The following is a 25,356-nucleotide window of genomic DNA, read 5'->3' on the forward strand; positions in this document are numbered from 1 at the left end:
TTCAACAATTAACACCAACAGAGAGCATTTATTTGACTACCTTCCTTGAACTAAGAATGACTGATGGGGGCCATGAAAGCATTTTTTTGCTGCTGCTCTGCACTTCTGTAACTTCTCTCCTTTCCCAGAAGATTACAGGGTTGGCAGAAAATGCTACCTGACAATCCTAGGATATCTCTCTCTCTTTTGTTTCAGGAAAAGCAAGCTGCTAGCCCTTATGTTAGGGAACCCAGGCTTGAAAGTACTTGTACAATTGCTAATGAAATCTCCAAAGCCCCAACAGAGTCCTTTTCTGTTTTTCCCCCCTAGTAGTCAGATGGCAGAACTTGCCCTTCTCCAATGACTAGGAACAGTATGATAAGCAGTTCTTTCTTTCTAGAAAAATAGGTGCCAGTACTCACCATGAAGTTGTTACAGTAAATGCCACACTTTTTAACAACAAAAAAAATGCCAGTACTGCATATCCTTGAATACCCCCTGAAACGCCCCCTGCGGATGATAAAGATGTAATCCTATATCCTATATCCAGCTACCTGGAAGAAAATCCTGCTGAAGTTAATGGAATTTTCTTCTGAGTAGGCATGTAAAAGAATGCCCTGCAAATAATGCAAAAGGAGCAAAGGATTAACACAGGTCCCAGCTCTGTTTTCAGGTGACAGACAAGCTGGTATAAGTTGCTTTTTACCAAATCTTTGTTCATTTTATGTGGCATAGTTTTACCTGAACTTAACGGGGGCGAAATTACTTTGGGGACCTTGAGATACAGGCTTTAAATACCAAATATGTTAATAGAACAGCATGCCCTCTTTGGAAGTATCTTGGAGAGCAGGAAGCAATTGAACATGGAGGGACATGATGTATTTTGAGCGATCGTAGATATTGCTTTCCTAGGACCTTGATCTCGCGCATTAATGCTGAGAGAGCTTGAGTTCCCCATAAATAGCACCAGGCCTTAACATTGCATCTGGCATAAGTATTTAGAACTGCTCAGCTAAAGGAGACGGGCTCATCTCCTGTTACCAGTAGAAACATTTTAAAAAGAAAAAGAAAAAAAGCTAAATTCAAGTTGGAGGCACTTCTGGGTTGTTTTTTTTTCCTTCATGACTTTTTTTCTTTCGGGACTTTGTGGTTCATGATTTGTTCTTTGTGCATGGTGTATGTCTTACATAACAATGTTGTAAATTGCAATATATGAAGGGCATGATCCAGCAAACACTACCTGCAAAGTAAGCGCCTTTGAAATTTTAATGGGGTTTTAAGCATTCAGCTGCATGCCAGTTTCATCAGTTTCAAGGTTGTGCTTTATTGTCTCATTTGGAGGACATATGAAGCCCAAGTCCTGTGGGAGTGCATTGCTTCCCACTGTCTTCTGTGCGGAGGAGAACTTTCCATATGCATGCATATTCCCCTTTGTACATGTCAAATTTTCCTTGTTCAGAGAAGCTTCTTACATTGGACTCTGGACTTGCAGCCTACACTTGCTTCAGAGCACCACCAGCAGCCATGGTCTCTCTTGTGCAGATGTGGAGGTATAGGTAGTCTCTGGCCATGATCTACAGTTGCACATGTGCAAAACTCCCAGTCAGAGCACTAGAAATGTTCAGAGCCTCTTTCACCCTCCATAAATTGTGGTGGGAAAGCCCTCTTCTATGTCCCACATTGCTCACTGCTGGATTTCTCAAGCGATGCCTATATAAGGCAAATAAATTTCCTTTTGCACATTTGTTACCGTGTAGAATAAAAATCACCATGTATACAAAGAATGCTTTTAAAACAAAACCTCTTTTGTGTTTTATTGTTGTCTCTCATTTTGTACAATATGTTTTCTCCAGATGGGGATCAGTCGTCCAAAAGAATAGCTACGTAGTGTTTTGTTTTCCTTTAGCTGCTGTTATCAATAGATGCAGTGCTTTTAAAATAATGTAAGCTAAAAAAGCAGATCCCTGGCCCAAGGAGCTCAGAAATGTAAAAACCCTGCTAAATCAGACCAAAGTTCCATCTAGTTCTCCCCAGATTCCTATGGGAAGCCTGCAAGGAGGACAGAAGCACCACTTTACTCTTTCCATCTGTGATTCCCAGCAGATGATACCCAGAGGCATGTTACCTCTGACACCGAATGTCATGCATGCCCATCATGGCTAAGCAGCCACCAGTAGTGCAACAACTATTGGTCACCAGGTGGAGGTTAACATCCTTCTGCATTGAAAGGTGCATCCAGTTAGCACAATACAGTGGTACCTCGGGTTACATACGCTTCAGGTTACATACGCTTCAGGTTACAGACTCTGCTAACCCAGAAATAGTACCTCGGGTTAAGAACTTTGCTTCAGGATGAGAACAGAAATTGTGCAGTGGTGGCACAGTGGCAGCAGGAGGCTCCATTAGCTAAAGTGGTACCTCAGGTTAAGAACAGTTTCAGGTTAAGAACGGACCTCCGGAACGAATTAAGTTCTTAACCTGAGGTACCACTGTACTCTGTACTTCTGCTTTTGGCTCTCCTTTGCTAGATGAGAATAACCCAAATTTCTATAGAGTGTGAGGCACCAAAGGGAGAGGGGAAGTTAGAGGAAGCAGTAATGGGGGATATGGAAGTAAGTTTAGCTATACAAATTTCCAGGGATCCTTTCAATGATTATCCAGTTTCCTGAGGATAGATAAATGGGAAAATTAGATTAACATAGACGTTAGTGCTTAGGGTTGCCCAACAAATTTGGGCAAAACTGAGAAAGGCTCAACAACTTTGACCAAAAAAGGAAAAAGCTCAACAACTTTTGTGTCCGGATTTTCACTTTTTGAAATATGGCAACCCTATCAGTACTAAAAGTTTCCTATTAATCAGAGTCTCCCAAGATTGAGCATATTCATGCAAGCACAGAATATGGAACTTGGTGCAGAAGTAATCTTTTCGAAAGTCTGAGCTTTCCTCTCTTTGTTAAAGACAAAAAGAACTTCAAGGACTTAAGGCTGCAGAATCAGACATGAATGTTTGGCTCATGCCAGGTGAAATTACAGACACCAACGAAAAGGTGACTTGAGCAGGCTTCAAAGCTCAGGGTTCAAGTGACCTGCAGTTGTGCCTTACCCTGCACCATATAAATGATGCAAAATCTATGAAAACTTGCTTAGTTTAATCAGGACTCTGACTCCAACTCTTCATACTCACAGCCCAGCGTAATACGAAAAGCTGCACTGAAGCCTTGTGGAGCTTGGAAGCAAATTTTGCAAGGAAGCAAATTGCCTATCTTCTGCCGCCCTTAACTTTCCTGAGCTTTTAAAGGTCCAGAATCTGGACTGCAGCATCTTTACTTGCTGAGAAAGTTCCCTAGACAGTAACTTTCCTCCATTGTTCTTCTGTAGCAAAGCTTCCTTGCAAATATTCTTCTACACGGTCAGCTTTATTTATACTTAACCTGCAGTCTGAAGCAGATTTGTCTATGTCACAGTCATTTTTAGCAATGTGTCGTAAGCCAAGCACATCCTTTGTTAGAAAACTACAGCTGATACATTGCCATGGGGACAATATAGTTAGCTAATTGCTTCCTAGTAGAGGATCATTTTTTGATCTCCCTGAATGGGGGGGGGGGGGACAATCGGAGAATGGGGCTGACTTTCTTCCCAGTTAAGGATGATGTAATCTAGGCCTATGTGAAAAATGAACAAAAGGACAGAATTCAGTTTTGAGAGTTCCCTGTGAAGAGAGTTTGATGATTAAACCACTCTGAGAACTGTACTAACAACTCTCAGCTATAGCTCCCAGGATGACTGTGGTATCATAGCACTTAAAATGCATAGTGTGAATGCTTACCTTCCAACATTTCTCCAGTGAAAATAGGGACGTCTGTTCTATAATAATAATTTTACTATGTTTACCCCACCCATATGACTGGGTTGTCCTAGTTACTCTGGAGGCTTCCAACATATATAAAATAATAATAAAATATTAAACATTAAAAAACTTAAACATTAAAAAATAATAAAAAAATATTAAACATTAAAAAACAGATGGCTTGAGGGTTCGGATAACTCCTTCCGCTCCAACATTCTCCGGTGAAATTAGGGACGTCCTAAGGAAAAGTGGGACGTATAGGGATCGAATCAGAAACTGGCATGGCTTCTGTAAATCCAGGACAGTCCCTGGAAAATAGGGATACTTGGAGGGTCTGCAAATGTGGTCCAAGTCTGGGTAAGTTCTGTGCTCCTATAACTTCTCACTACTTGCAGAAGTGAGATGGGAATAAGTTCAAAGGCAACTGGCCTCCTTTAAACACTGAAGCACCTGAGATTCCTGTCTGGGCCATACAGCTCCCCAACACACAAACTGCTTGGACCCAGAGCATAATAACTCAGGGAGGGAGGAGCCCTGAAATGACTTTTCTTGGTGAAATAGAAAGGCCGCAGGGAACCAAATGAGTCAAAGGCCTGGCTCCACAGTCTGGGAGGGGCTGTGTTTTATTTCTTAGATGTAGGTCAGTGCCAAAGCTTCAGGCATCAGCTTCGGGTTTTTGGAAACTGACACCAGATGCTAGATGCCACTGGTGTGCCAAACCTTGCAAAAGTTTAGAAATGCCTAGGCAGAACAATAACAATTGTGAGCATGTGGGCAGCTATGATGGGCTTTGCATTCCCCCCCCCAGTCCCTTCAGAACTGCCAAGTGTCCATATTTTCCTAGGTATGTCCCTGATTTAGGGAAGCCGTCCTGGTTTCTGATTTGAACCCAGAACGTCTCACTTTTCCTTAAAAGGTAAAGGTAAAGGGACCCCTGACCATTAGGTCCAGTTGTGACCGACTCTGGGGTTGCAGTGCTCATTTCACTTTATTGGCCGAGGGAGCCGGCGTACAGCTTCTGGGTCATGTGGCCAGCATGACTAAGCCGCTTCTGGTGAACCAGAGCAGCACACGGAAATGCCGTTTACCTTCCCGCCGGAGTGCTACCTATTCATCTACTTGCACTTTGACGTGCTTTCATAACTGCTAGGTTGGCAGGAGCAGGGACCGAGCAACAGGAGCTCACCCCGTCGTGGGGATTCGAACTGCCGACCTTCTGATCGGCAAGTCCTAGGCTCCGTGGTTTAACCCACGGTGCCACCCGTGTTCCTTAGGATGTCCCTATTTTCATTGGAGAAATGTTGGAAGGTATGGAGTTATCCAACTCCCAAACCATCTGAAGGCAATCCTGTATAGGGAAGTTTTTTAAAAAAATGTTTAATGTTTTATTATGTTTTTATATATGTTGGAAGCTGCCCAGAGTGGTTGGGGCAACCCAGTAAGATGTGTGGCATATAAACAGTAAAATTATCATTATGGAATGGGACGTCCCTATTTTCATCGAGGAAATGTTGGAGGGTATGGTCCCTTTAGACATCATTTTATTAACTGGACTCAACTCAAGATTGTTTACTGTGTCGGGGAATGAATGCAGTCATCAGAAGGCTCCCAGTCAGCCATTTCTGTTTAATGTTTTAGCAGCAGAGCATTAAAAACATTTTTGTCCACACCCCCACCCCAAAAAAGCAACATAGAGCAATCACTGTGAAAAGCTTGCATTTGATGCTCTGTAAAAGGGGGTCAGGAATGATGTTGTTGCAGCTTGTGGGTTCTGGATAATCTATCCTGGGCTCTTTTCCGAGTCAAAGTTAAAAATCTCTGCCTCCAGCTATGTGGAAATGGAAAAACCCAGGAGGATGAGTGGATAGGGACATGAAAGAGAGAGGTGGATTTTCACGTCTTTTCATCCGAAGAGACATTGCTTCTTTTTTTGAAAGATGATAAAATTCCTGAGGGCAGTCTGCACACAAATGCTTTTATCTTTCAGGCAGATTTGAGCAGGCTATCAATAGCTGTAATTAATGTGCCTTCAGACAGGAATTAAAAATAACCTTTGTGCTTTGTGCTGTACTGGCTTTTAAAGGAAACAGGGCGACCTTCCTGAAAACAAATAGCCTGCTTGCACTACATTGCAGAGCAGAATTCTCAAAGTCCTTTGCTGTAATGGAGCTTAACATTAGGCATTCCACTTTTCAGAACCACATGCTCTCTGTTGAACAGCTTTTTAGCCTTTTTCAGGCATGGCGTTGGCCGTTGGTGCCATTGTAGCAGAAAGCCAGCTGCAACCTAACAGATGCAGATTATTATTATTATTATTATTATTATTATTATTATTATTATACTGTATCTCCATTTCAAGGAGCTTGTTAGGGAGGTTTTTATTTATAACATTTACCATCTCACCTGCCTACGGTAGCACCTGTTGTCCCCCCACGTCATATTATCCTTACAACAAACCTGTAAAGTAAGCTAGGCTGAGAAAGTGAGAATGACTGCCCTAATATTGTTCAGGAAGCTTTGTGGCTGAGCAGTGATTCGAACATAGATCTCACGGGTTTCAGTCCTTGCATCTAACTGCCATCTATCTGTCTTTAGAGACAGTTGAGTGTGCTTTCGGGGGTTTATGGCAACCCTAAAATATACACACTTCAAAATGTTGTGGTACATTTGGGGAGTCAAGAACCACGTTGCAAAAGCTGAAGATGGATGAAATGCAAAGGATAATGACATTCCAAGCTGCTCCAGAGGCACAGATCAGGTCAGTTTGCATTGGAATCCACAGAAAATAAAATTCATCTAGCATCCCTACGCCTGAATAACATTGTGCCTTTTTGAGAGGCAAACTCAAGTTACCTACATGTGGGCTATGGTAAGGAGAACATTACTGGACAGAGCTAGTGAGCCATCCCAAGAAAAACTACTGTCATTTTGAGGGTTTAAAATGCTCCCTTCTAGAAGTTTCTCCACTGAAGTAATCATTAGATGCATGCTGATTTTATTACAATGTAAACCACTTCACATGGCTCAGAGCTGTGGGATGGCTCGATGTCCAGCACAAGCTAAAAATAATATTTCCTTAGGCTAACATTTGCAACACATTTCCCCCAGTTCAGTATAATGGCGCCTTATATACTTTTTAAAAATATTTTAAAAAATGCTTGTTTTAAACTTGTGGGTGAATGGTGAAGTGATCAGGAATAGAGTTCTGTGGATTTCTGTTTCTGATAGGGAACTTCACCAGTCGTACTTAAGTAGCTCAAAAAGCTTGCCTATATCCACAAAAAAGTTGGCTCAACAGAATCAAGTATTATCTGTCAGATGGGTTGTATTCTCTGGTACCAGCAGAGGAGCAAACATTTGTGCCAGTGCTGTACACCCTACAGCAGTATCTCTCAACAAGCCAGAAGACAGAGACAGTGTTAGAAACTGAGATATGAAAGCTAGGAGCTAAATGGCACCTTAAAACTAGGTTATGGGCGCAACAGCAGAATGTCTAGGCACACTTTTTATGAGAAGAATACGAAGCTGAAAATGAATGACCTTGCTGTTAAAATATTATGTTCATTTTTCACACGGTCTAGTCTTAAGAGGGTTTCTTCTCCAGTCTTCAGAGAGTAGCTGGGAGTGGGAAGGCAGAAAAAGGTCCTCCTTTCCTTCCACTCTGGAGTTTTAATCTGAAATCTTAGGCTCAGTACTGTGCCCAGAGCTCAGAAACTGCTCGCCCTCATGAAATTCCCTGTTGCAAAATGCGCCTAGAATAATGTGAGTTTCGAACACTGGACAAAGAAGGAAGAATGGAGAAAGGTTTCCCTCCTCTGAGAAGAAAGGGACAAAGGAGACATTGAAGTAAATTAAAAGGTGAGGAAAAGGTGGTATTAATTATCAATTTTTAAAAAATTATAAGCAACCAGGAAATAGAATAGAATGAGATAAGAAGGAGTGCAGTATTTTTAGGTGGGTCCCTCATGCATCTGCTTGTGTAACTTTCTATTAACAATGCACCAAAGCAGACTGAAATATTTTGGTTATCAGCTTCATCAGTGAACTAAAAGGCATCAGAAACCTCCCTGTCCTCATGTACAGAAACAGGACAGTCTGGAATCTCTCATCCTTTATATCTGCACTACAAGCAACGATGTACACTTCAAAGCCCTTCTTCAACTTTTTCCAGTTGTTGGCCACATTGCCTTGAAGCACAGGCTTCCCTGGAGAGTGGAATTATCCAAACTTAGCTTTCCTCCATGCTTTCTGTGCTTTAAAGCTCTGTGTCCAAGCCACCACCCGTTTTTTCTTTTTGCTCTGGAGCTTTCCCCACAGAAGTCCACTCTTTAAAGCTGAATCAGAGCAAATGGAAACTGTAGACTGCTGTTTGCTCTGATTGGTTACGCCAACCCTGCTTCTGTTTACCACCATTGTGTGACTGGTGGGCCTCACTCCTTTTCAGCCACCTCCATTGGGCCCTGAAGGTAGAAAGTTTGAGAGCCTCTCATACAGGGACAAGGAACAGCAGGTGTGTTCTAGAACACCATAGCTTCCAACATTTCTCCAATGAAAATAGGGATGTCTTATTCTATCATCATCATCATCATCATCATCATCATCATCATCATCGTCCCACTCATCTGACTGGGTTGCCCCAGCCAATCTGAGTGGCTTCCAACATATGTTAAAGTATAATAAAACATTAAACATGAAAAAACAACCTTCTCTATACAGGGCTGCTTTCAATTGTCTTCTAAAGGTTGTACAATTGCTTATCGCCTTGGCTTGGGGGTGACATAACTCCGTACCTTTCAACATTTCTCCAATGAAAATAGGGATATCCTAAGGAAAAGTGGAAACATCCTGGGATCAAATCAGAAACCGGGATGGCTTCTGTAAATCCAGGTCTGTCCCCTGGAAAATAGGGACAGTTGGAGGTCTGGAACACTCTCTTCCTGAGATTTGCATGCTGAGATTGAGGGAAAGAGACAGGAGAATGGAAGGCTGGCCCCACATTTGAAAACTAGGGAGGGAGAGAGAGAGAGTGTGTGAGAAGAAGAAGAAGAGTAGAAATAGCTTCCAGGCACAGTGGATATCTGCGTGAAGAATGTGCGTCAATGGTTCGTAACTCAGAGACCCGCAAAGCAGTGATTACTTAGTTGAGGAGGACATTTGTTGAGGTTGAGCTGCCTCAGGCAATTGTGCTACCCCAGATATCACATGAAAGAAGGGCACTTGTTATAAAACACCCTCCTGGATCTTTTAGTTCTCTGTGAGCTATAAGCTATTCACATGTTGCATTGTTTTCGCACCAGGGAACTTTTGAATAAGAAATAAACACACTCATGATCTGAAGTGATGCAGCCATGAGGCACAGGGAATATAAGGCATTGCAAGCAACCTGACGTAAGGCTTATGCAAGGTCCTGTCTAAAGGGGAGCGGTGGAGAGAATGGAATTTTTAAGTTGGGGTGATGACAGTTAAAACGGCTTATCCTGAGGCAGTTTTACCAAAGTCTCCTCTGTTCAGATAACATGGTTGGGGAGAGAGTAAGGAGTCCTGTGGGCTGGATACTTTATTTGGGCTGTGTCTTTCCTCCTGATTTAAGAACCCCAAGGCAGTGGATAATAAATATTTGACTGAAACAACTTGAGCTTTCATTAAACGAATAAAACCATTCCATTCTAAATTCCCCCCCCCTTTTTTTGTATAATCTGGGGCTGGGGAACCAGTTGCTCTCTAGACCAGGGTTTCCCAAACTTGGGTCCCCAGCTGTTTCTGGACTACAACTCCCACCATCCATAGCTAACAGAACCAGTAGTCAGGGATGATGGGAACTGTAGTCCAAAATCAGCAGCAAATCCTGCTTTAGATGTTGGCTGGGGAACCAGTAGCCCATCAGACCTAGCTGGTGATGAGAATTGTAGTCCAACCAGGACAGCCCTGGTCTAATCACTGTGACAAAGAACACAGTGACTTGGCTAACCTCTGTGAGCAAGAATGGGGCTTCCTTGTTTTTCCCTTCCTGGCATAGCCCCTTGCATCCTATAGGAAGCTGCTTCCGAAGGCTGGGAGACCCTGTGGGAAAGCATGGGATGTAGGCCAAAGGGTTTCAGTATAAAGAGAAAAAATCTGTAAAGTCGGCCATCTTGAATCCAAACTGAAGCAGTGGGGACTTAAGCTACATTTTCATCTTCCTTCCCCCTTCTTTTTTTAAAACCTGATCCAGTTCACTGCTGCACACCTCACAGCATCTTGGCTGCAGGAAGACTACACCACTTCTGGAAATGAGTGTTTATATCAACCTGTATATGGTGGGTGTGAAGGGAAGTGCAGCAATAATCTTGGTGTCAATACAATGCTTTTGCTTCCTACATGTTGTTCTGGAGCAATTCCCTCCTCTCAGTGGCGTCCTCTTGACTACTATTATTTGGGGCAGCTCTTATGGAGGTGACACTTCTTCCTATTAGTTTTTATAGGCTGCATGTGGTCAACATAAACTCAATTTTAAAAGTGATGGAAAGCAGAATCATAGAAGTGTAGTGTTGGAAGGGACCCTGAGGGTCATCTAGTCCAACCCCCTGCAATGCAGGAACCTCAACTAAAGCATCTGTGACAGCTGGCCATCTAACCTTTGCTTAAAAACCTCCTAGGAAGTAGAATCCACCACCTCCCAAGGGAGGCCGTTCTACTGTCCAACAGCTCTTACAATCTGAAAATTCTTTCTGATGTTTAGTTGGAATCTCCTTTCTTGTAACTTGAAGCCATAGCTTCAGGTCCTACCCTCCAGAGCAGGAGAAAACAAGATTGCAGCATCTTCCATGTATATTTGAAGATGACTATCATATCTCCTTTCAGTCACCTCTTTACCAGGCCAGACATACCCAGCTCCCTCAACCGTTCCTCACACAACTTGGTTTCCAGTTACAGATAGGTAGCCGTGTTGGTATCTGAAGAAGTGTGCATGCACACGAAAGCTCATACCAAGAACTGACTTAGTTGGTCTTTAAGGTGCTACTGGAAGGAATTTTTTTTTGTTTTAACTTGGTTTCCAGACCCTTGATCATCTTAGTCGCCTTCCTCTGCACACATTCTAGCTTGTAAATATCCTTCTTAAACTGTGGTGCCCAGAACGAAACGCACGACTCCAGGTGGGGTCTGACTAAGGCAGAATAGAGTGGTGTATTATTTCCCTTGATCTTGACACAACCTGCTGAAACAGGCTAGCATCCTGTTCTTCCAGCGGCTAACCAAGTTTTTATGTGATGTTCTGAGTGCAATTACCAAGTGCTCTTCGGAAGCCTACTGCGTGGCATGAGGGTGTACAACTTTCTAAGTCCTGCAACGTCCTTGGAGGTGATGTTCTCTATTGCAGGAGCAGCTGGAAAAGAGTTGCTGCTCCAACTCAAATAAATGCACTTCTTTGACCACAGCAGCCAAACAATCGCCTCCTCAGCATCCTAAGTAACCAAAGGCCTTGTGAGGAAGAGAACACGAGGCTCACATCATCATTTGTCCTGTCAGCCAAATTGAGATATGACATGCCTATTATTAGTACAAGGCTTGTTTGTTTCTTAAAATAGATTGCTGCTGTTCCATTTATTCATTTTCATGCTTTAAAAAACCGGGCACGTTTCAGAACTGGCTTCAGCCACCACAGTGTTGCTAAATTGGTTGAGAGGTGCCATCTTGTGGTGAACCGACACAGAAACCATGGTCTTTTAATTGTAGTAATTTTGCTAGCAGGATCCTGTCGCAGGAAGCCCCCCAGTCATGTTATACATTGTGTGGACATGCCTCTTCCCCTAGAAAATGATGGAAATCTATCAAGGGGGTTTCAGAAAAATTTTGGCTGAGTAGGACCATCTAAACCTACCTTAAACTTTGCTTCACACAAAGCCAGTTACTCCTTAATCCTTCTTTACTGATGTCTCAGAATAATCTCATGCCATCTACTTAGAAGTAACTCCTATTGAATACAGGACTGCATCCTAAAATACAGAACCCCCATCTTTTGAGTGTCAGGATTGGCAGTCAGGAGCAGGTTGGCAATAAATCACACAGCATCATTGAAGTTAACTCTTTATTCAAGGAAACACAGTTGGCCCAGGGTAGGCCTAGTGAGCATAGCAACTTGTCCCGATAGATCTTGTCCCTGTGAGGCTGTTGGTAGGGACTGAAGGTCTCCACCTTCCCACTGTTGTCTAAGTGTCCTCCTCCTCCAGGTCCTTCCCAAGCAATCTGAGACTGTGTCGCCTGCCTTTGTTCCTCCCTCTTCATAACTCTTCTGGTTCTGGGAGACCAGAGGAAAGGGGAGCTTGTCGCAGCAGGAGGGGAAAGACACCTATGATTCTTCACCAGCCTGACTAATCTCTGCCACTTGTACCCACCTCCTCTCAAGCCTCTGCTTTTGTCTCTGATTCTGGGCTTCTCTCTACCACAGACTCTGCCCACTCACTAAACCCAGTTATTTCTTCCAACTTCCAACACCTCCTCCCCCCACTTGTGGTTGTCCACCAATCCCCTGGCTCTGAGCCTTCTTCCCTTGGGGGTTCCCTAGCTGGCGCCTCACACCACTTCTCTGAATCCAGCCAGCCCTTGAAATTGAAATAGTTCCAGACTCAATTTAAACCTAATTTGTTCCAATTTTAAGAAGGCTTCTATCAACGGATGATTTTGTTGCGGTCTGAATTTCATAGTATTTTCCCAGCTGAACTTTGGAACATAAATTAACAGATAATCAAACGGCAGCCTTCTCCCTCCCCCTTTTTATTAAAGCAGAAGCTTCAGTATCTGTGTACATCATCGAAGTAATCCCCCTAGTAAATGTCAGGGCTTGCTAATATTAAATAATTACTGTATTTATTACTGCCTTGATTTTTTTTAGATAAGGCTTGAGAAGGCATGAAATTAATAACACAAAGTTGAAAAGAGCTGTCTACAACCAGTCATCAAGTCATTTATATAATTTCCCCTTTATTGCTTCAGGCTAGCTGTGTTTGGATTGCTGTGTGGGGAGCTACTGGTGCCAACTGCAAGCTTGAAGGATGCTGATTATTTGAGGTGGCCTCTTCTGATTTGGCTATTATACAGTAGGAACAGACAGATTTGCCCATTTCCAACCTGTGTCAGTTTGGCAGGCCATTCTGCCAGATCTTTTCAGCAATGATTTAAAAATGTACCAACGAAACTATGTGGGGGAAGTTATTTCTTGAAATAAAAGCAGTTACTGGACAAAACACTTTGAGATATCCAGAGCTGGATCTGCACCCCTAGTGCAAATCCCTAGTAAGGTCTCTCTTAGTGGCAGCCTGGCTCATAATGAGCTATGGGAAGAAAAGGGGGCGGGGCGGAGCTTCTTTGAACAAACTGGTGTAATAAATTAGGGCGAATAATGCTTGTGGGGGAAAACGGCTAATAAAATAAAGTTAGCACAATGTATGAAGCGTAAAGACTCTTTTGCAACTGACTGGTGCAGGTCTATTATGACTAAAAATGAAAATAAAGGATTCCCCTCACATTCTAAAACTTTTAGGTTAGCATGAGCTGCAGGGTAGGAACTTATGTTATTTTGAATGTGTTGCCTAAACTCCAACTTCTGGGTTAGAGCGGGATATTTTATGTATGATATTGTTATATGTTGCAAGAATCTATTTTTTAAAAAATCATTTATCACAAAATACGCATTTAGAATGTCATCTTGTTTAGCAGTGTAGGAAAAACAATTGTTGTGGCCTTTCCTGGCCTGAAGTTGCCTGGCCAGAGTTACAGTGGTACCTCAGGTTAAGTACTTAATTTGTTCCGGAGGTCGGTTTTTAACCTGAAACTGTTCTTAACCTGAAGCACCATTTTAGCTAATGGGACCTCCCTCTGCTGCTGCGCCGCCGGAGAACTATTTCTGTTCTCATCTTGAAGCAAAGTTCTTAACCCGAGGTACTATTTCTGGGTTAGTGGAGTCTGTAACCTGAAGCATCTGTAACCTGAAGTGTATGTAACCCGAGGTACCACTGTATTCATGCTCCTGGTACATGAGGGTTAGATTACTGCAATGTGTTGCTTGTGGGACTGCCATTTAGCTCCAAGACATTCCTTTGGTTGAAATAATGCCGTGCTCCCAGCCTCACTGCCTGGCTGTCAGAAAGCCTTGCTGATCCACTTGCCAACCACCCAGAGCCCTACCAGCAAATCCCAATCTACCTTCTGCCTACCCCGGCTCCAAACCTTTGGAAGCGGGCAAGCCATAAATGAATCATGCGTACAAAAAAAATCCAGATGCAAAACGTTTGGGCACCCATATCAAGCCGGGTTGCTTACATTTTATTTGTCAAGTTACTGGTGGAGTCAGTTTTAAGTTAAGAAATAATAATTAAAAAAGAGAAAATAGTTAGCATGATGGAGTCAGAACACACAAAAACATTTGGTACAGTATACATATTTAACCAATGAGCACAGGAAACCTCATGTGTTGTTACTGCAGCCATCTACGTATAACCCTGGCCATGACTGATGTTGGAACATCTGCAGGTGTAAACTAATTCACTGCGAATGTCACCGGGAGCAGCAAAACTACTTATCAGCTGTGATGCAGTGAACGGCATATCCCAGAGATGACCGCAACAGCAGTGCTGTGAATGAACGATTCAGACTATGTTATTTTACAAAGCTACCTGGTGTTTCCACAATGTGACACCTACTAGTTGCACCGCGGTAGAGACAAAGGAGCATTTTGTAAGCAAACGGATCTTAAATGCAATCTTCATTTTTTTGGGGGGGGGGAGGAATAATATCTACTATTATTTTTGTTTATGTCTGCATGCTGAGTGTTTACCCGACTCATCTGCAGAAGTCGTAACGATGTTGGCAGCTAGCAGGTCAAACTACTGAATGCCATATTCATTAAAATGGTTGCAATACTAACAGAGGAAGCGACAAACATAAAACTCTCAACTCCCTTGCATGTATTAAAATTCCATAATGTTTGAAGAAAAGATGAGCAACAGCTAAAACGGTAAGGGTGAGTTTTCTTAAACAGGTCCAGATGAAATAGCTTGAATTTTAGGTGAAACGGGGGACAAAGAGCAGGTTTGCTTGTTTTTTAAGGCAAAATTCCCAATTGCAAAACACGTGTCACAACTGGACACTACGTGCAAAGTGACACGCACAACGCCACTCTTGCAAGTGGCAACCTATATAGAGAGAGCCCCTGCCCCTATCTCCTATGAAGCACTTTCACATAGTCAAGTGCCCATGCTTGCACAGGCCAAAAGCTGCAACCCTCTGTCGTTATTATTGAGTAAGCAGCAGTGAGAACGGCGGTAAATTTCCAAGTACCTGCACAGAATTTCACTGGGTCTCACATAACTTCCACAAGCCTTGGTGGTGCAACGTGCTCTAAGGTTCTGAAGAAAACCCTTTTTCTGCTAAAGGTGCAATTTATTTTAACTCAACTGCACCACTTCAATCCACTCCAGCTAGCCTTTGTGGCTAGAACCTGCCTCCGCTTCTTACGTGACTGAGTCAACTCATAGTCACTGATCAGTTTAAAGAGTACCTGCAGTTAGGTAACCTTTCCATTAGTCTTTGGGCAAGTCCAAACCCTGGTGCAGGTTTGTGAATGATAACGTTGTTGTTGTTTGTACTAAATGCAAGCTTGTGTTAAGGAGAAACAGATCGCATTTGCTTGGGGTTGCCCTCTTTGGTGCCAGAGAAGCATTTTGACCTCCCCCTACCTCAGCTACCTCAGTCCACTGTCACTGAAAGCTCTTCAGTCTCTGCTTTGGGGCTGTTTGTGGGCCTGGGAGAATCCTGAGGTCATCGCCACCTGCTCTTTAGGGCATGAGTCAATGGAGAGTCCATGGCATCACATCTCCCCACCAATGCTTCCATTAAGAAAGGAATACTTCCAGCTCAGGGGAACAGCCCTCCTCCTCCAACCAGACTTCCAGGGACCTTCCCTCGGCCTTTTTGGGGACTCTGACTGACATCACAATTCATTTGAGAACCTTGGGCTGGGGAACCTTGGGCCATACAGACATCATTGGATTCCAGCTCCCATCAAGCCCAGCACAGCCAATGATCAAGGGTGATGGTAGCCCACCAACATCTGGAGGGTCAAAGGTTCTCCATCTCTGTTTTCGCAGGAAATGCTCATGAACTCAGTACACAGCTAACGTGTGTAGCATTTCAACCAAACTCTTCACCACAGCCAAGCTTGACTGGGATGCAGGAGGGGGCTCGGCGGGAAGAGTACTCGGCCTGTAACTGATTGGATAATCCAAAAGGCGGAAGCTACTTGGTGTGGACCAAGCATGTGGTGTGCAAACATAGCTAGAAGAGTGCTACATTGTCGGCAGGCGTGGTGCTACTGGTATGAAACAGACTGGGGCACCAGGATTGCTTAGGGGATAGCGTTCTCCATTTTCCAAAATGTCAGGAGGAAATGATGACAGGTGTCCTGCTCAAGAAGCAGTGAGCTGGACAAGGGATACCAATCTAGCCAGAAGAGCACCGTGTCAACAAGCTTTCCTTGAGCCCTCTGTGTCACACTGCTGAATGCTACATTGAAGGAAAATCTAGGCAAGCAATAAGTCCTCATCGACTCCAAAGTCACTGTGCTTCTTTGCTTTGAAGGCGAGGTCATTACAGCCCTGTACAGCCACAATTTAGCCCACTCCTGAAGCTGCCCAGTGGATGATCCATTCCTTGGTTCAGAGGGAACAGATAACAAGCACTAGCTTTCCAGCCAAGCAGCTATGGTACGGACATTTCACCAAGCTGCAGGAGGGATGTTTGGTGCCCTTCCGCATCTTTGAATGAAACGTATCTTAGCTCCCTCCCTAGGTGAAGCCTTTTCCATATTATCTATTACAGAGAAAAACAAGAGCCATCAGAAACAGGATAAAAACTTCAAATAGGGGTCACCAACGTGGCACCCACAGGCCTTTCCGGGCGCTGCTCTGCTTGCCTCCACTGAAGTCTTGAAGGAAGCATTTTACAGGAGCCAATAGAATGGGTTACAGTAGGGGCATGGTTACATTACACGGGAGTGCGGTGCTCATGAGAGTTTCACAAATTTGAAAATGTCTGGTGAACCCTGAAAATCGGCAGGTGGAACACAAAGTCTAATGGGAGGCAGGGAACAATCGGTCATTGGCTTTCATGGACAAATAAGTTTTGAGCTGCATTTCTTTTAAAGCTGATATCATCCAGTGGACTGTTGTTATATAAATCTGATAAGGCAACCATTTGTGGGGCGGATTGGGAGGGGGGAGAAAATGAGGCAGATCAGTCTGAAAACAACTGGCATTATTAAATTTCAAGTATTTCCTCCCACCACCTTAAAGAAGCCAGTTGCAGAAATCTTTTTTGATACGCCAGGGTTTTCATTTGCAACATCTTCAGATTTAAGAGCATCCTTTTTTTATGTGAACAGACCCAGGTTTGCTGTCGTGCAGTACATGGAACAGGCCTGTACTGCCATGTTCATTACATGCTCCAATAGGTATTAATTAAAAACAGAACAAAGAGGAGTTTCCAAGAAAATAAAATAAGAGCAGGACAACCACTTCAGAGGGTGGGAAAATAGGAGCCATTGATGGGTTTGTGAATATTGTCATCTTCAAATGGCTTTTTTGCTTTTCCAAAGGGTGTACACAGGTAACTAGACAAGGAACAAACAAAACCCCCAAACAAACAAGGCTCTTGACCCAAATTTTAAAGGAGGTCACTCAAGGTTGCTGTTCAAGATGAGGAGTCTATAGTTAAGAGTCTTCAGGACGGCTTGATTTCAGCTGCTATCAAGCATTAAGACACTTTTCCGTAGTCACTGATGAGCAAAACTGCAAGCAGTTGAACAAGAAGAAAGTCAACACAGCTCAACAAGACACATCCTGGAGTTGAAGGAAAAGTCAGTCATGAGCATCCTGGGGGGGCACCATCATCTCTTACCTACCACTGGTTCAAAGTCAGTATCAGTTATCTTCTACTACAGTTACAGGTGCTAGTTTTATGCATTTAGCAATACTGAAAGTAGTGTCAATCAAGTGGGGCTCCCTTTGCCCAAAGGCAAAGCAGAAGCATTTGCTAAACTGATCATTTGTTTGAGGAACAAAAGATGCAAAGGTCCCAGTCATACAATTTAGCAATAGGGCAAGACTATGGTTAAAAAGCTGCTCCCCAGAAGTTTTCTGTAACTCGTTTCAACTGATTTTTGGTGCAAAGGATGCAAAAAAAAAAAAAAAAGAAGAAGAAGAAGAAGAAGAAGCTTACTTCAAACCAATTAGTTAGTGCCTTTAAAAAAGAAAAGACATTCCATGAAAGGTTTGTAACAGATACTCCTGTCCTTTCTCTATTATGGAAATAAGAAAGGATTTGATGACACATACACACTTGTGCACAAGCCTGATGAGCTCTTAAGATTAAAAGCAGAGCAGAGCAAGGAATTGCTGTGCATTGAAACTAAAATGCTGCGTTTCATTGCCCACTTATGTTTAAGTCAGTTGTCAACGCCTCCACATGAGCCTAACAGCGAATTTAGCCTATGGATAGAGGCACGCTTTTAGGTCACCAAAGCAGAACACCCTTGTGTAAGTGGATAAGGCTCAAGTAAAGACACGCTTCCTCTTTGCAAGACGTAGAAATGAAGGGTCGCAAGAGATGCCACCTGTGATGAGTTGCAGTCCTATACAAAAGCAGTCAGTAACCATTTTCAGCTTTGGGAAGCTCATCCACAGATTCACGCTGGGCCTAACCACTGAGGAACAGATCCAGGAGTGTCACTCCTGGCTGACTCTTCTCCCGAGCAGGGAGGAGCCATTTCGGCTCCGCTCTCCCCGTTTCTCTTCGGTCCCATCTTGCTCGCCATTAAAATCTCGCCGGAACCTCTTCCGAAGCAGTCCATAGTTAAATTCACGAATCCTTGGCTGTCCTCGTTCGGCGTATCAGCAGCACCAAACTACTAAGCCACGGAAGAGTCGCCGGCTACCCATCTCTTGAGGATTGCCCAGGAAGCTCCAATTAAGTTGCTTCTTCAGCGGGTGCCCTTCGCTGCCGGGCAGATCTCCTCTGTGGAGCAGCTGGCACATCCTGCTCTGCTTCGGGCTCAACCACGGCATTATCCCCTTGCTGAGATCCTGTGTCTCCTATCAGCTCTCGTAAGAACCGGAACTGCGATAGGAAGAGGTGCCAGACAACGTACCAACCTACAGAAGGTGCCAGGAAAGGAAAAAAAGTTGATGTTGTGAACATCTACATAGAAAAACAAGAAGAGGCTGTGCCAGGGCAACTACACACACACACACACACACACACACACACACACACACACACACACTGCCCCATACACGAATAGATGTTGTATGTGTAGATGTTTATGTTACCTTTGGCACACACAGAAAGTTTAGGTGCCAGTGTGATGTAGCTGCTAGACTGTTGGGCTGTAACAGTGAAGATCGAGGTTTAAGTCCCCACTCCACACATCATCATCATCATCACAACCATTATTGTTTTATATACTGCTTAATCAGCAAAATGGCTTCTAAGCGGTTTCCAAGTATAAAAGACAATTACAAAATATTAACGCGTGCTAATTGAAAATACACAATAAATACACACAATTCCATCAAAACATTGAACATTTTAAACATGCAATATTTTAATAAACATTTTAAACATGCACATTTAAAATGCGCAATAAAACAAGCCTGTTAAAATGGAATAACAATTAAAGCAGGAGGTTGGAGTCAAGAGATGGGGGCATGCTTGTCTACACTGATATGTCTCCAAGTGCCAGTAGGATGATAAAACTTCAGCGGCAGTGCTATTTTCCTAGAAAAGGAGGTGCCGGAAATCACTGTGAACAACTCCTTTGTTCTCTTATAATGGCAATGGCACCCAACTGAGAGGTGCTGGAACTGAGTTCCTGTAAGTTCCCCTGGGGGGAGCCCTGTTCAGAGGGCTGTTGTAAGGATAAAATACAGAGATGGGAACATGTGTGCTGCCTTCAGCTCCCTGGAGGAAAGGCAAGACAACATATCTAACTGTTGAGAATCAGCGTGGTATAGTGGTTAGAGTGTCAAACTAGGGCCAGGGAGACCAGAAAGTTGTATAAATCCAGAGATTTCAAGTCAATGATGAAAGAAACTGAAAGGCAGATTGTCAAAAAGGACAGCTGTACTGCAAAAGCAAACATAGTGACAGTAAAAGCGAGGAACCTTGAATAATAATAATAATTTATTATTTATACCCCGTTCATCTGGCTGAGTTTCCCCAGCCAGTCTGGGCGGCTCCCAATCAAATGTTAAAAACAGAACAGCATTAAATATTAAAAACTTCCCTAAACAGGGCTGCCTTCAGATGTCTTTTAAAGATAGGATAGCTGCTTATTTCCTTTACATCTGAAGGGAGGGTGTTCCACAGGGTGGGCGCCACTGCCAAGAAGGCCCTCTGCCTGGTTCCCTGTAACCTCACTTCTCGCAATGAGGGAACCATCAGAAGGCCCTCGGTTCTGGATCCCAGTATCCGGGCTGAACGATGGGGGTGGAGATGTTCCTTCAGGTATACAGGAGGCTGCTGGTTAAAGGCTTTCAGGTGCTCCTGCACCTGCCAGCTACACGCTCACATCAATTTTTGTGGTTTTACATTCCTTTGTTTTTCCCTATCTAGTTACACCTCCTGGTTGCTATGTTTTTTTAAAAAAAATCAAAAAATCTATGCCACAGGTCACTTGTCTGCAGGAAGCAAATACTATATTGTCACAAGACACCATCTAATGCTCAAAGCCTTTGGTGGTTTGGTGGAAAGAAGTCCCTTTTACCCAACACCCAAATGCTGAAAGAGTTAAGCTCGAGCAGCAGGTCACCGGAAAAGCAGCAAAGCAAAAGTAAACAAAGCCCAGCATCTTTTAAAAGCAACTGCTTTCGGTTATTGGCAATGAAATAATCTGGAACACCTCATCTCAGCATCTGAGGATAAGCAGCTGTATCCATCTCGGTCACAGAAGGACCAGAGCAATACAAGGAGAGGAGGGCAAGCACCGTAGAACACAACTCCCTTGACAAGTCAGTGTTCTATTCCTAGAATCAAAGACCTGGGAAGAACCTTGCAGGAGGAGCGATGTCCCCACCACCTCTCAAGACAGGCCATTCCATTGGCAAACAGCTCTTGCCACTAGGTAGTTACCACCTGGTGGAAACTCTAGCTCACATGGCCCTTAAATGAAAAATGTATGATGATCTCCGCCAACAATTTCTAGACCATCTATGTATTCCAACATGGAAACCAGAGACGGAGGTTATGTGCTTCTTATTACAGGGGAGAGACCAGGAGCTCACCAAGACAGTAGCTAAGTTCCTCTATTTGATTTTTTGTCACCGAAATATGCTACAGGATCCTGCCCTTGCTGGAAACCCAGAGATGAGGCGGATTGCTCGCCTCTTCTGCCCTTTGGTGGGTGACTGTGCCGTGGGGGGGGGGGGGGCGAGATCGCACTGGCCTATCTATTCTGAATGTATTCTGAATGTTCTAATGTGATGCCAGTAAAGGTTACTTGACTTGACTTGACTAGGTAGTTACACCTAATGTTTGGCCAAGTTCAGTTACCCTGTAACATCCACCCACCGGTTCTAGCCCTGCCCTGTGGAGTAACAGGGAACAAACCATCTTCTGTGTGTGGCAGCCTTTCAGATATTTGAAGGCCGCTCCCAGTTCCAGCCCAAGACATTCTGCTCCCTGCCCATAATCTTTAGCAACATGAATTGAAATTGAAATTTCCCAATGTCCACAAGCTTTTGTTTGCCATCAATGAAGGCCTTCAGTGAATACATAAAAGGTCAGGAAATTACATTCCATGCACGATACATACTATACTAGGTGAAAATTTGAAAAGATTTCCAGTTTCAGATATCAGCAATATAGATTTTCCCCCAAACTTGATGCCATGTTCAAAATGCTTTTTTGAAGCAACTCTAAAAGGTCTAGGATTTGCATTAAAAGGAGAAAATTTCATCTATCACTTGTGTACTACAGTACTGTTGTTGCAAAAGCTGCACTTGGCAATTTTCTACCCAACTCTTGTTGTGAGAGGAGTCTTGCAACTTACATGGGGGTTACTTACTGGGGATCGCACCTAAAGCCAAAATTGTGTATGGTCAAAACCCATCGGCTTCAATGGTAGGTGGGATTGCCAAAGTCATTTTTCCTGGAACCCCACCCCCTTTATTATTTATGTATATCACCATGTATTTAAATTTATTTAAATACACCTGTTACTGTATTTAACAGGTGTTTGTACACAAGCTGTGTGTCTCCATGAATTGTGAGAGTATCAGAATGTGGTGGGGAATCTCCTGTCAAGAAGGGAACCCCTTCCCTATTCCATATAAAGCCATCTGGACACTTAACAATAGCTACAGGATAGCATCCTTCAGTGTACCAGAGGCAGCCATGTCATTCTGTCTAATGATAAGGGTCCAGCTCCAACTGCTATCATATCACCCCTTAAGTGTCTTGGAAGTCAAAACATGCACAGCTTTTTCAGCCACTTATTTGCCTCCCTGCCCCCCAATTTTATAAACCATGCCTCCATTTCAAAAAAATGCTGCATATGTAACATTTACAGCTGTAAATTTTGTTCTGCGAAAAAGTGCTTTCAATGTGACCCACATGGGTATTGAAACAAAAACACTCGCGGCAATTTAGTCATACAGGCCAAAATCTTGCAAGTGTCTTATTTTAATGCACCAGGTGTTGTGGCTTCATTGCAAATGTACAAACCCTGCAGGGTTCACTAACTTCTGTCATTGTCACATACCATCACCAGTGATAAGGCAGGGGGAAGGGAGCAGTGATGCCTAGGGGTTGTGAAGGATCCATATTTCTGGATCAAGGAGCTTGGAGCTGCGAGAAAGCAATGAATGGCTCTTTGCTGGCAGTGTGGTGATCTGCTGGGGCATTGCTCCCCTTTCTCCTCCTTTTAGGAGACCTCAGGTTTCAGCTGGGCAGGACTGAACCCCAACAATAGGCTCATGACGAGCTTATGCGACGCTCACTGAGTCCTAAGAGACTGCAGAATGTGACACCCCTCTAAGCTTCATAAGTCTTGGTTCAGCACTTGGTTCAACATTCCTTTCATTTTTATGAAGAGCTGCCTTATACCAGATTAGGCTGTCCATCTAGCCAAGGACTGTCTAACCCTGAGGGCCCCATCCACACTATCCATTTAAAGCAGCACCAAACTACCTTAAACAGCCACAGCTTCTCCTAAAGAATCCTGGGAAGTGTAGTTTATTAAGGGTGCTGGGAATTCTTAGGAGGCTTCTAAGTGCAACAATTCCCAGAATTCCAGGGGAAGAACGGCCACCTATTAAAACCACCCTGAGAACTGTCCTTCTGTGAGGGGAACTGGGGTCTCCTAACAACTCTCTAGCAACCTTAAGGAACTACAGCTCCCAGAGAAGTCATGGCTACTTAAGGTGGTATAATATTGCTTTAAATGTGTAGCACAGCAGCTTCCCGCATTACCTGCTACCTGATCCTCTTAACCAGAGGTGCAGGTGCCCCCCCCAGTGGTGCACATGCTCATCCCACTATCACCCCCGCCAGGCAATTTTCTTCCTGTGCTTTGGCCAGTTGCAAAACCTGTATGATTAGAGATAAAACAGGGCAAAAATAAATGGATGCCCAGCTATCATAGCACCTGTGGCTGTCTTAAAAACCACCAACTGCTTCCATTCAAGCTCAAAGCTCTTAAGGGTTAAATAACTACACACTGTCATTCAGATAACACAGACTCTTCTTAACTTCATTCCTGGCTATTTTTGGAAGCTGGACGATGATTCCTTATTGCTGCCGTTTTGGGACTATAAGCTACCGCCTGGACACCAAGATAGACTCCATCTAGCAAACTTCCACGCCACCAAAGTCCTTTTTATCAGTTTGGTCTTTTTGAAAAGAAATCTAGATAATCAACTGTGGTGACATCTTACAATCTCAGCTGGAATTATATTTTTAGTAAGTGTTTAGGTTTTCATCTTTTCTTGAGTATAAAAGGGAAAGGTGCCCATATTCTTTCTTCCACTCAACTGCTTCACCACAAATCCAGGGTGTTTGTGTGTGTCCTCACACACCCACACAATTAGAACAACAGGTTTAACATGAATCTGTTTAAGGGCCTCTTGTCAGAGTGTTCACCCCTAATAAGTGTGTGGCTTGTTTATTTTTATGTCTATCACTTATATTTTATATCCTGCCTTTTTTCTAAAGAGCTCAAGGAAGCATATGCTGTTCTCCCCTTCCATTTTATTATTAGAACAACCACCCTGTGAGGTAGGTAAGGATGAGGGTCAATGGCTGGCCCAAAGATCACCCAGCGACCTTCCTGGCTGGGTGGGAATTTGAACCCACATCCCCCAGGCTTATTGCAACACTTGTGGCTTTCTAGCTGGACCACAATGAGGATGATAATTTAGCATCATTCCCAATATCAAAGTGGACAAAGAAAGGCTGGGGAAATCATTATTGTTTCATGCTATTGCACCTTTCTCTTCTTTCCTTTTATTCCACCACAGGAAAGGGAACGGAGATAGAGGAAAAAGGCAAGACACTTCTGGTTACTGGAAGATAGATCAATAGAAAGTACTCACCGCAAAGCACTAGCAGCAGAAAGCAAGCGAGGGCGGCCACGACGACCAACAAGGACAGTCCAATGCTTTGCCACATTTTCGCAACTAAGAGCTGGGGCTTTGCTCTTCACGGTTCCCTTGGGTTAACTGCGGGAAAGACGACGACGAGGAGAGAGGAGACAGCAACATCGCTGCCCTCCAGGAGTGGGGAATCCACCGCGACAAGCAAACGGATGGGCTGGAGCGCGCTTGCCCCCTTTCCCGAGGGCTTCGCGCAGGCAATCAAGAGGCAGGGAGTTCCGCAGGACGAGGGTTCCAGGAGACGCGGAGCTCGAAGGGTGGGACAGGGGAAATAAATGAAGCCCAAACTACACGGATTAAAAATTAGTCAGGGTAAAGGGCTCCCGGGGTTTTGGGGAGTTAAGAAAGCAAGAGGAGCGGCGGCACCGGTGGTACCGAAAGGGAGACGTGCAGCTGAGAGTGGGCAGAGCGCTATTTCCTCCCGGCCCGGAGGCTGAGTGGCGGCAGCTCCATCGCTCCTTCCGCGGGGGGAGGAAGGGCGCCAACACCGTCGCCCCCCTCCACCAGCCGCAGAGTGGTTTCTCCCCCTCCCTGAAAACACCCACGGCAGCCGCAAAAAAAAAGAGCCGGGAGAAGGAGGGAGGGAGCTCAGCCTCCCATCACCCGGACATGGCTGTCTCTCTCTTTTCTCCGGACTCTTCTGCGAAGGCATCATGGGAAGTGTGGTTTTAACGTAGAGGTGAGAGCCCTGGCGGCGCACGGAAGGAAGAGAGCGACTGGGACTTCGATTCCCATCGGGCCTTGCGGGTGAAGGCCCGCCTTCCCCGCGCTTGGCGCAAGTTGATTGAAAGACGCGGGGGCGGGGGGCGGGAGAGCTGTCATAGATCCAAATCAGGGCAGTGGTTTTCT

At 44.1% G+C, this 25,356-nt stretch overlaps 1 protein-coding gene across 1 annotated transcript; it reads right to left on the bottom strand.

Annotated features, from left to right (window-relative positions):
* Positions 1-14,090: 14,090 nt before the first annotated feature.
* On the bottom strand, positions 14,091-25,123 carry SMIM13 (small integral membrane protein 13). Its single transcript, XM_083747470.1, has 2 exons — positions 24,448-25,123; positions 14,091-19,008 (listed from the first exon to the last, which is right to left on the bottom strand). The coding sequence occupies exons 1-2, from the start codon at positions 24,521-24,523 to the stop codon at positions 18,824-18,826; spliced, it is 261 nt and encodes an 86-aa protein (XP_083603596.1). The 5' UTR covers positions 24,524-25,123; the 3' UTR covers positions 14,091-18,823.
* Between the last annotated feature and the right edge of the window lie 233 nt (positions 25,124-25,356).

Source organism: Podarcis gaigeae (assembly GCF_964106915.1).
Source record: "Podarcis gaigeae genome assembly, chromosome: 7".
Taxonomy (NCBI): Eukaryota; Metazoa; Chordata; class Lepidosauria; order Squamata; family Lacertidae; genus Podarcis; species Podarcis gaigeae.

Bases quoted from the DNA above. Each gene is read 5' to 3' on its own strand.
- SMIM13 (XM_083747470.1), bottom strand. From the start codon at position 24,523: ATGTGGCAAAGCATTGGACTGTCCTTGTTGGTCGTCGTGGCCGCCCTC. The intron at 19,009-24,447 runs GTGAGTACTTTC...CACCTTCTGTAG, and splicing joins TCTGCTGCTAGTGCTTTGCG to GTTGGTACGTTGTCTGGCAC.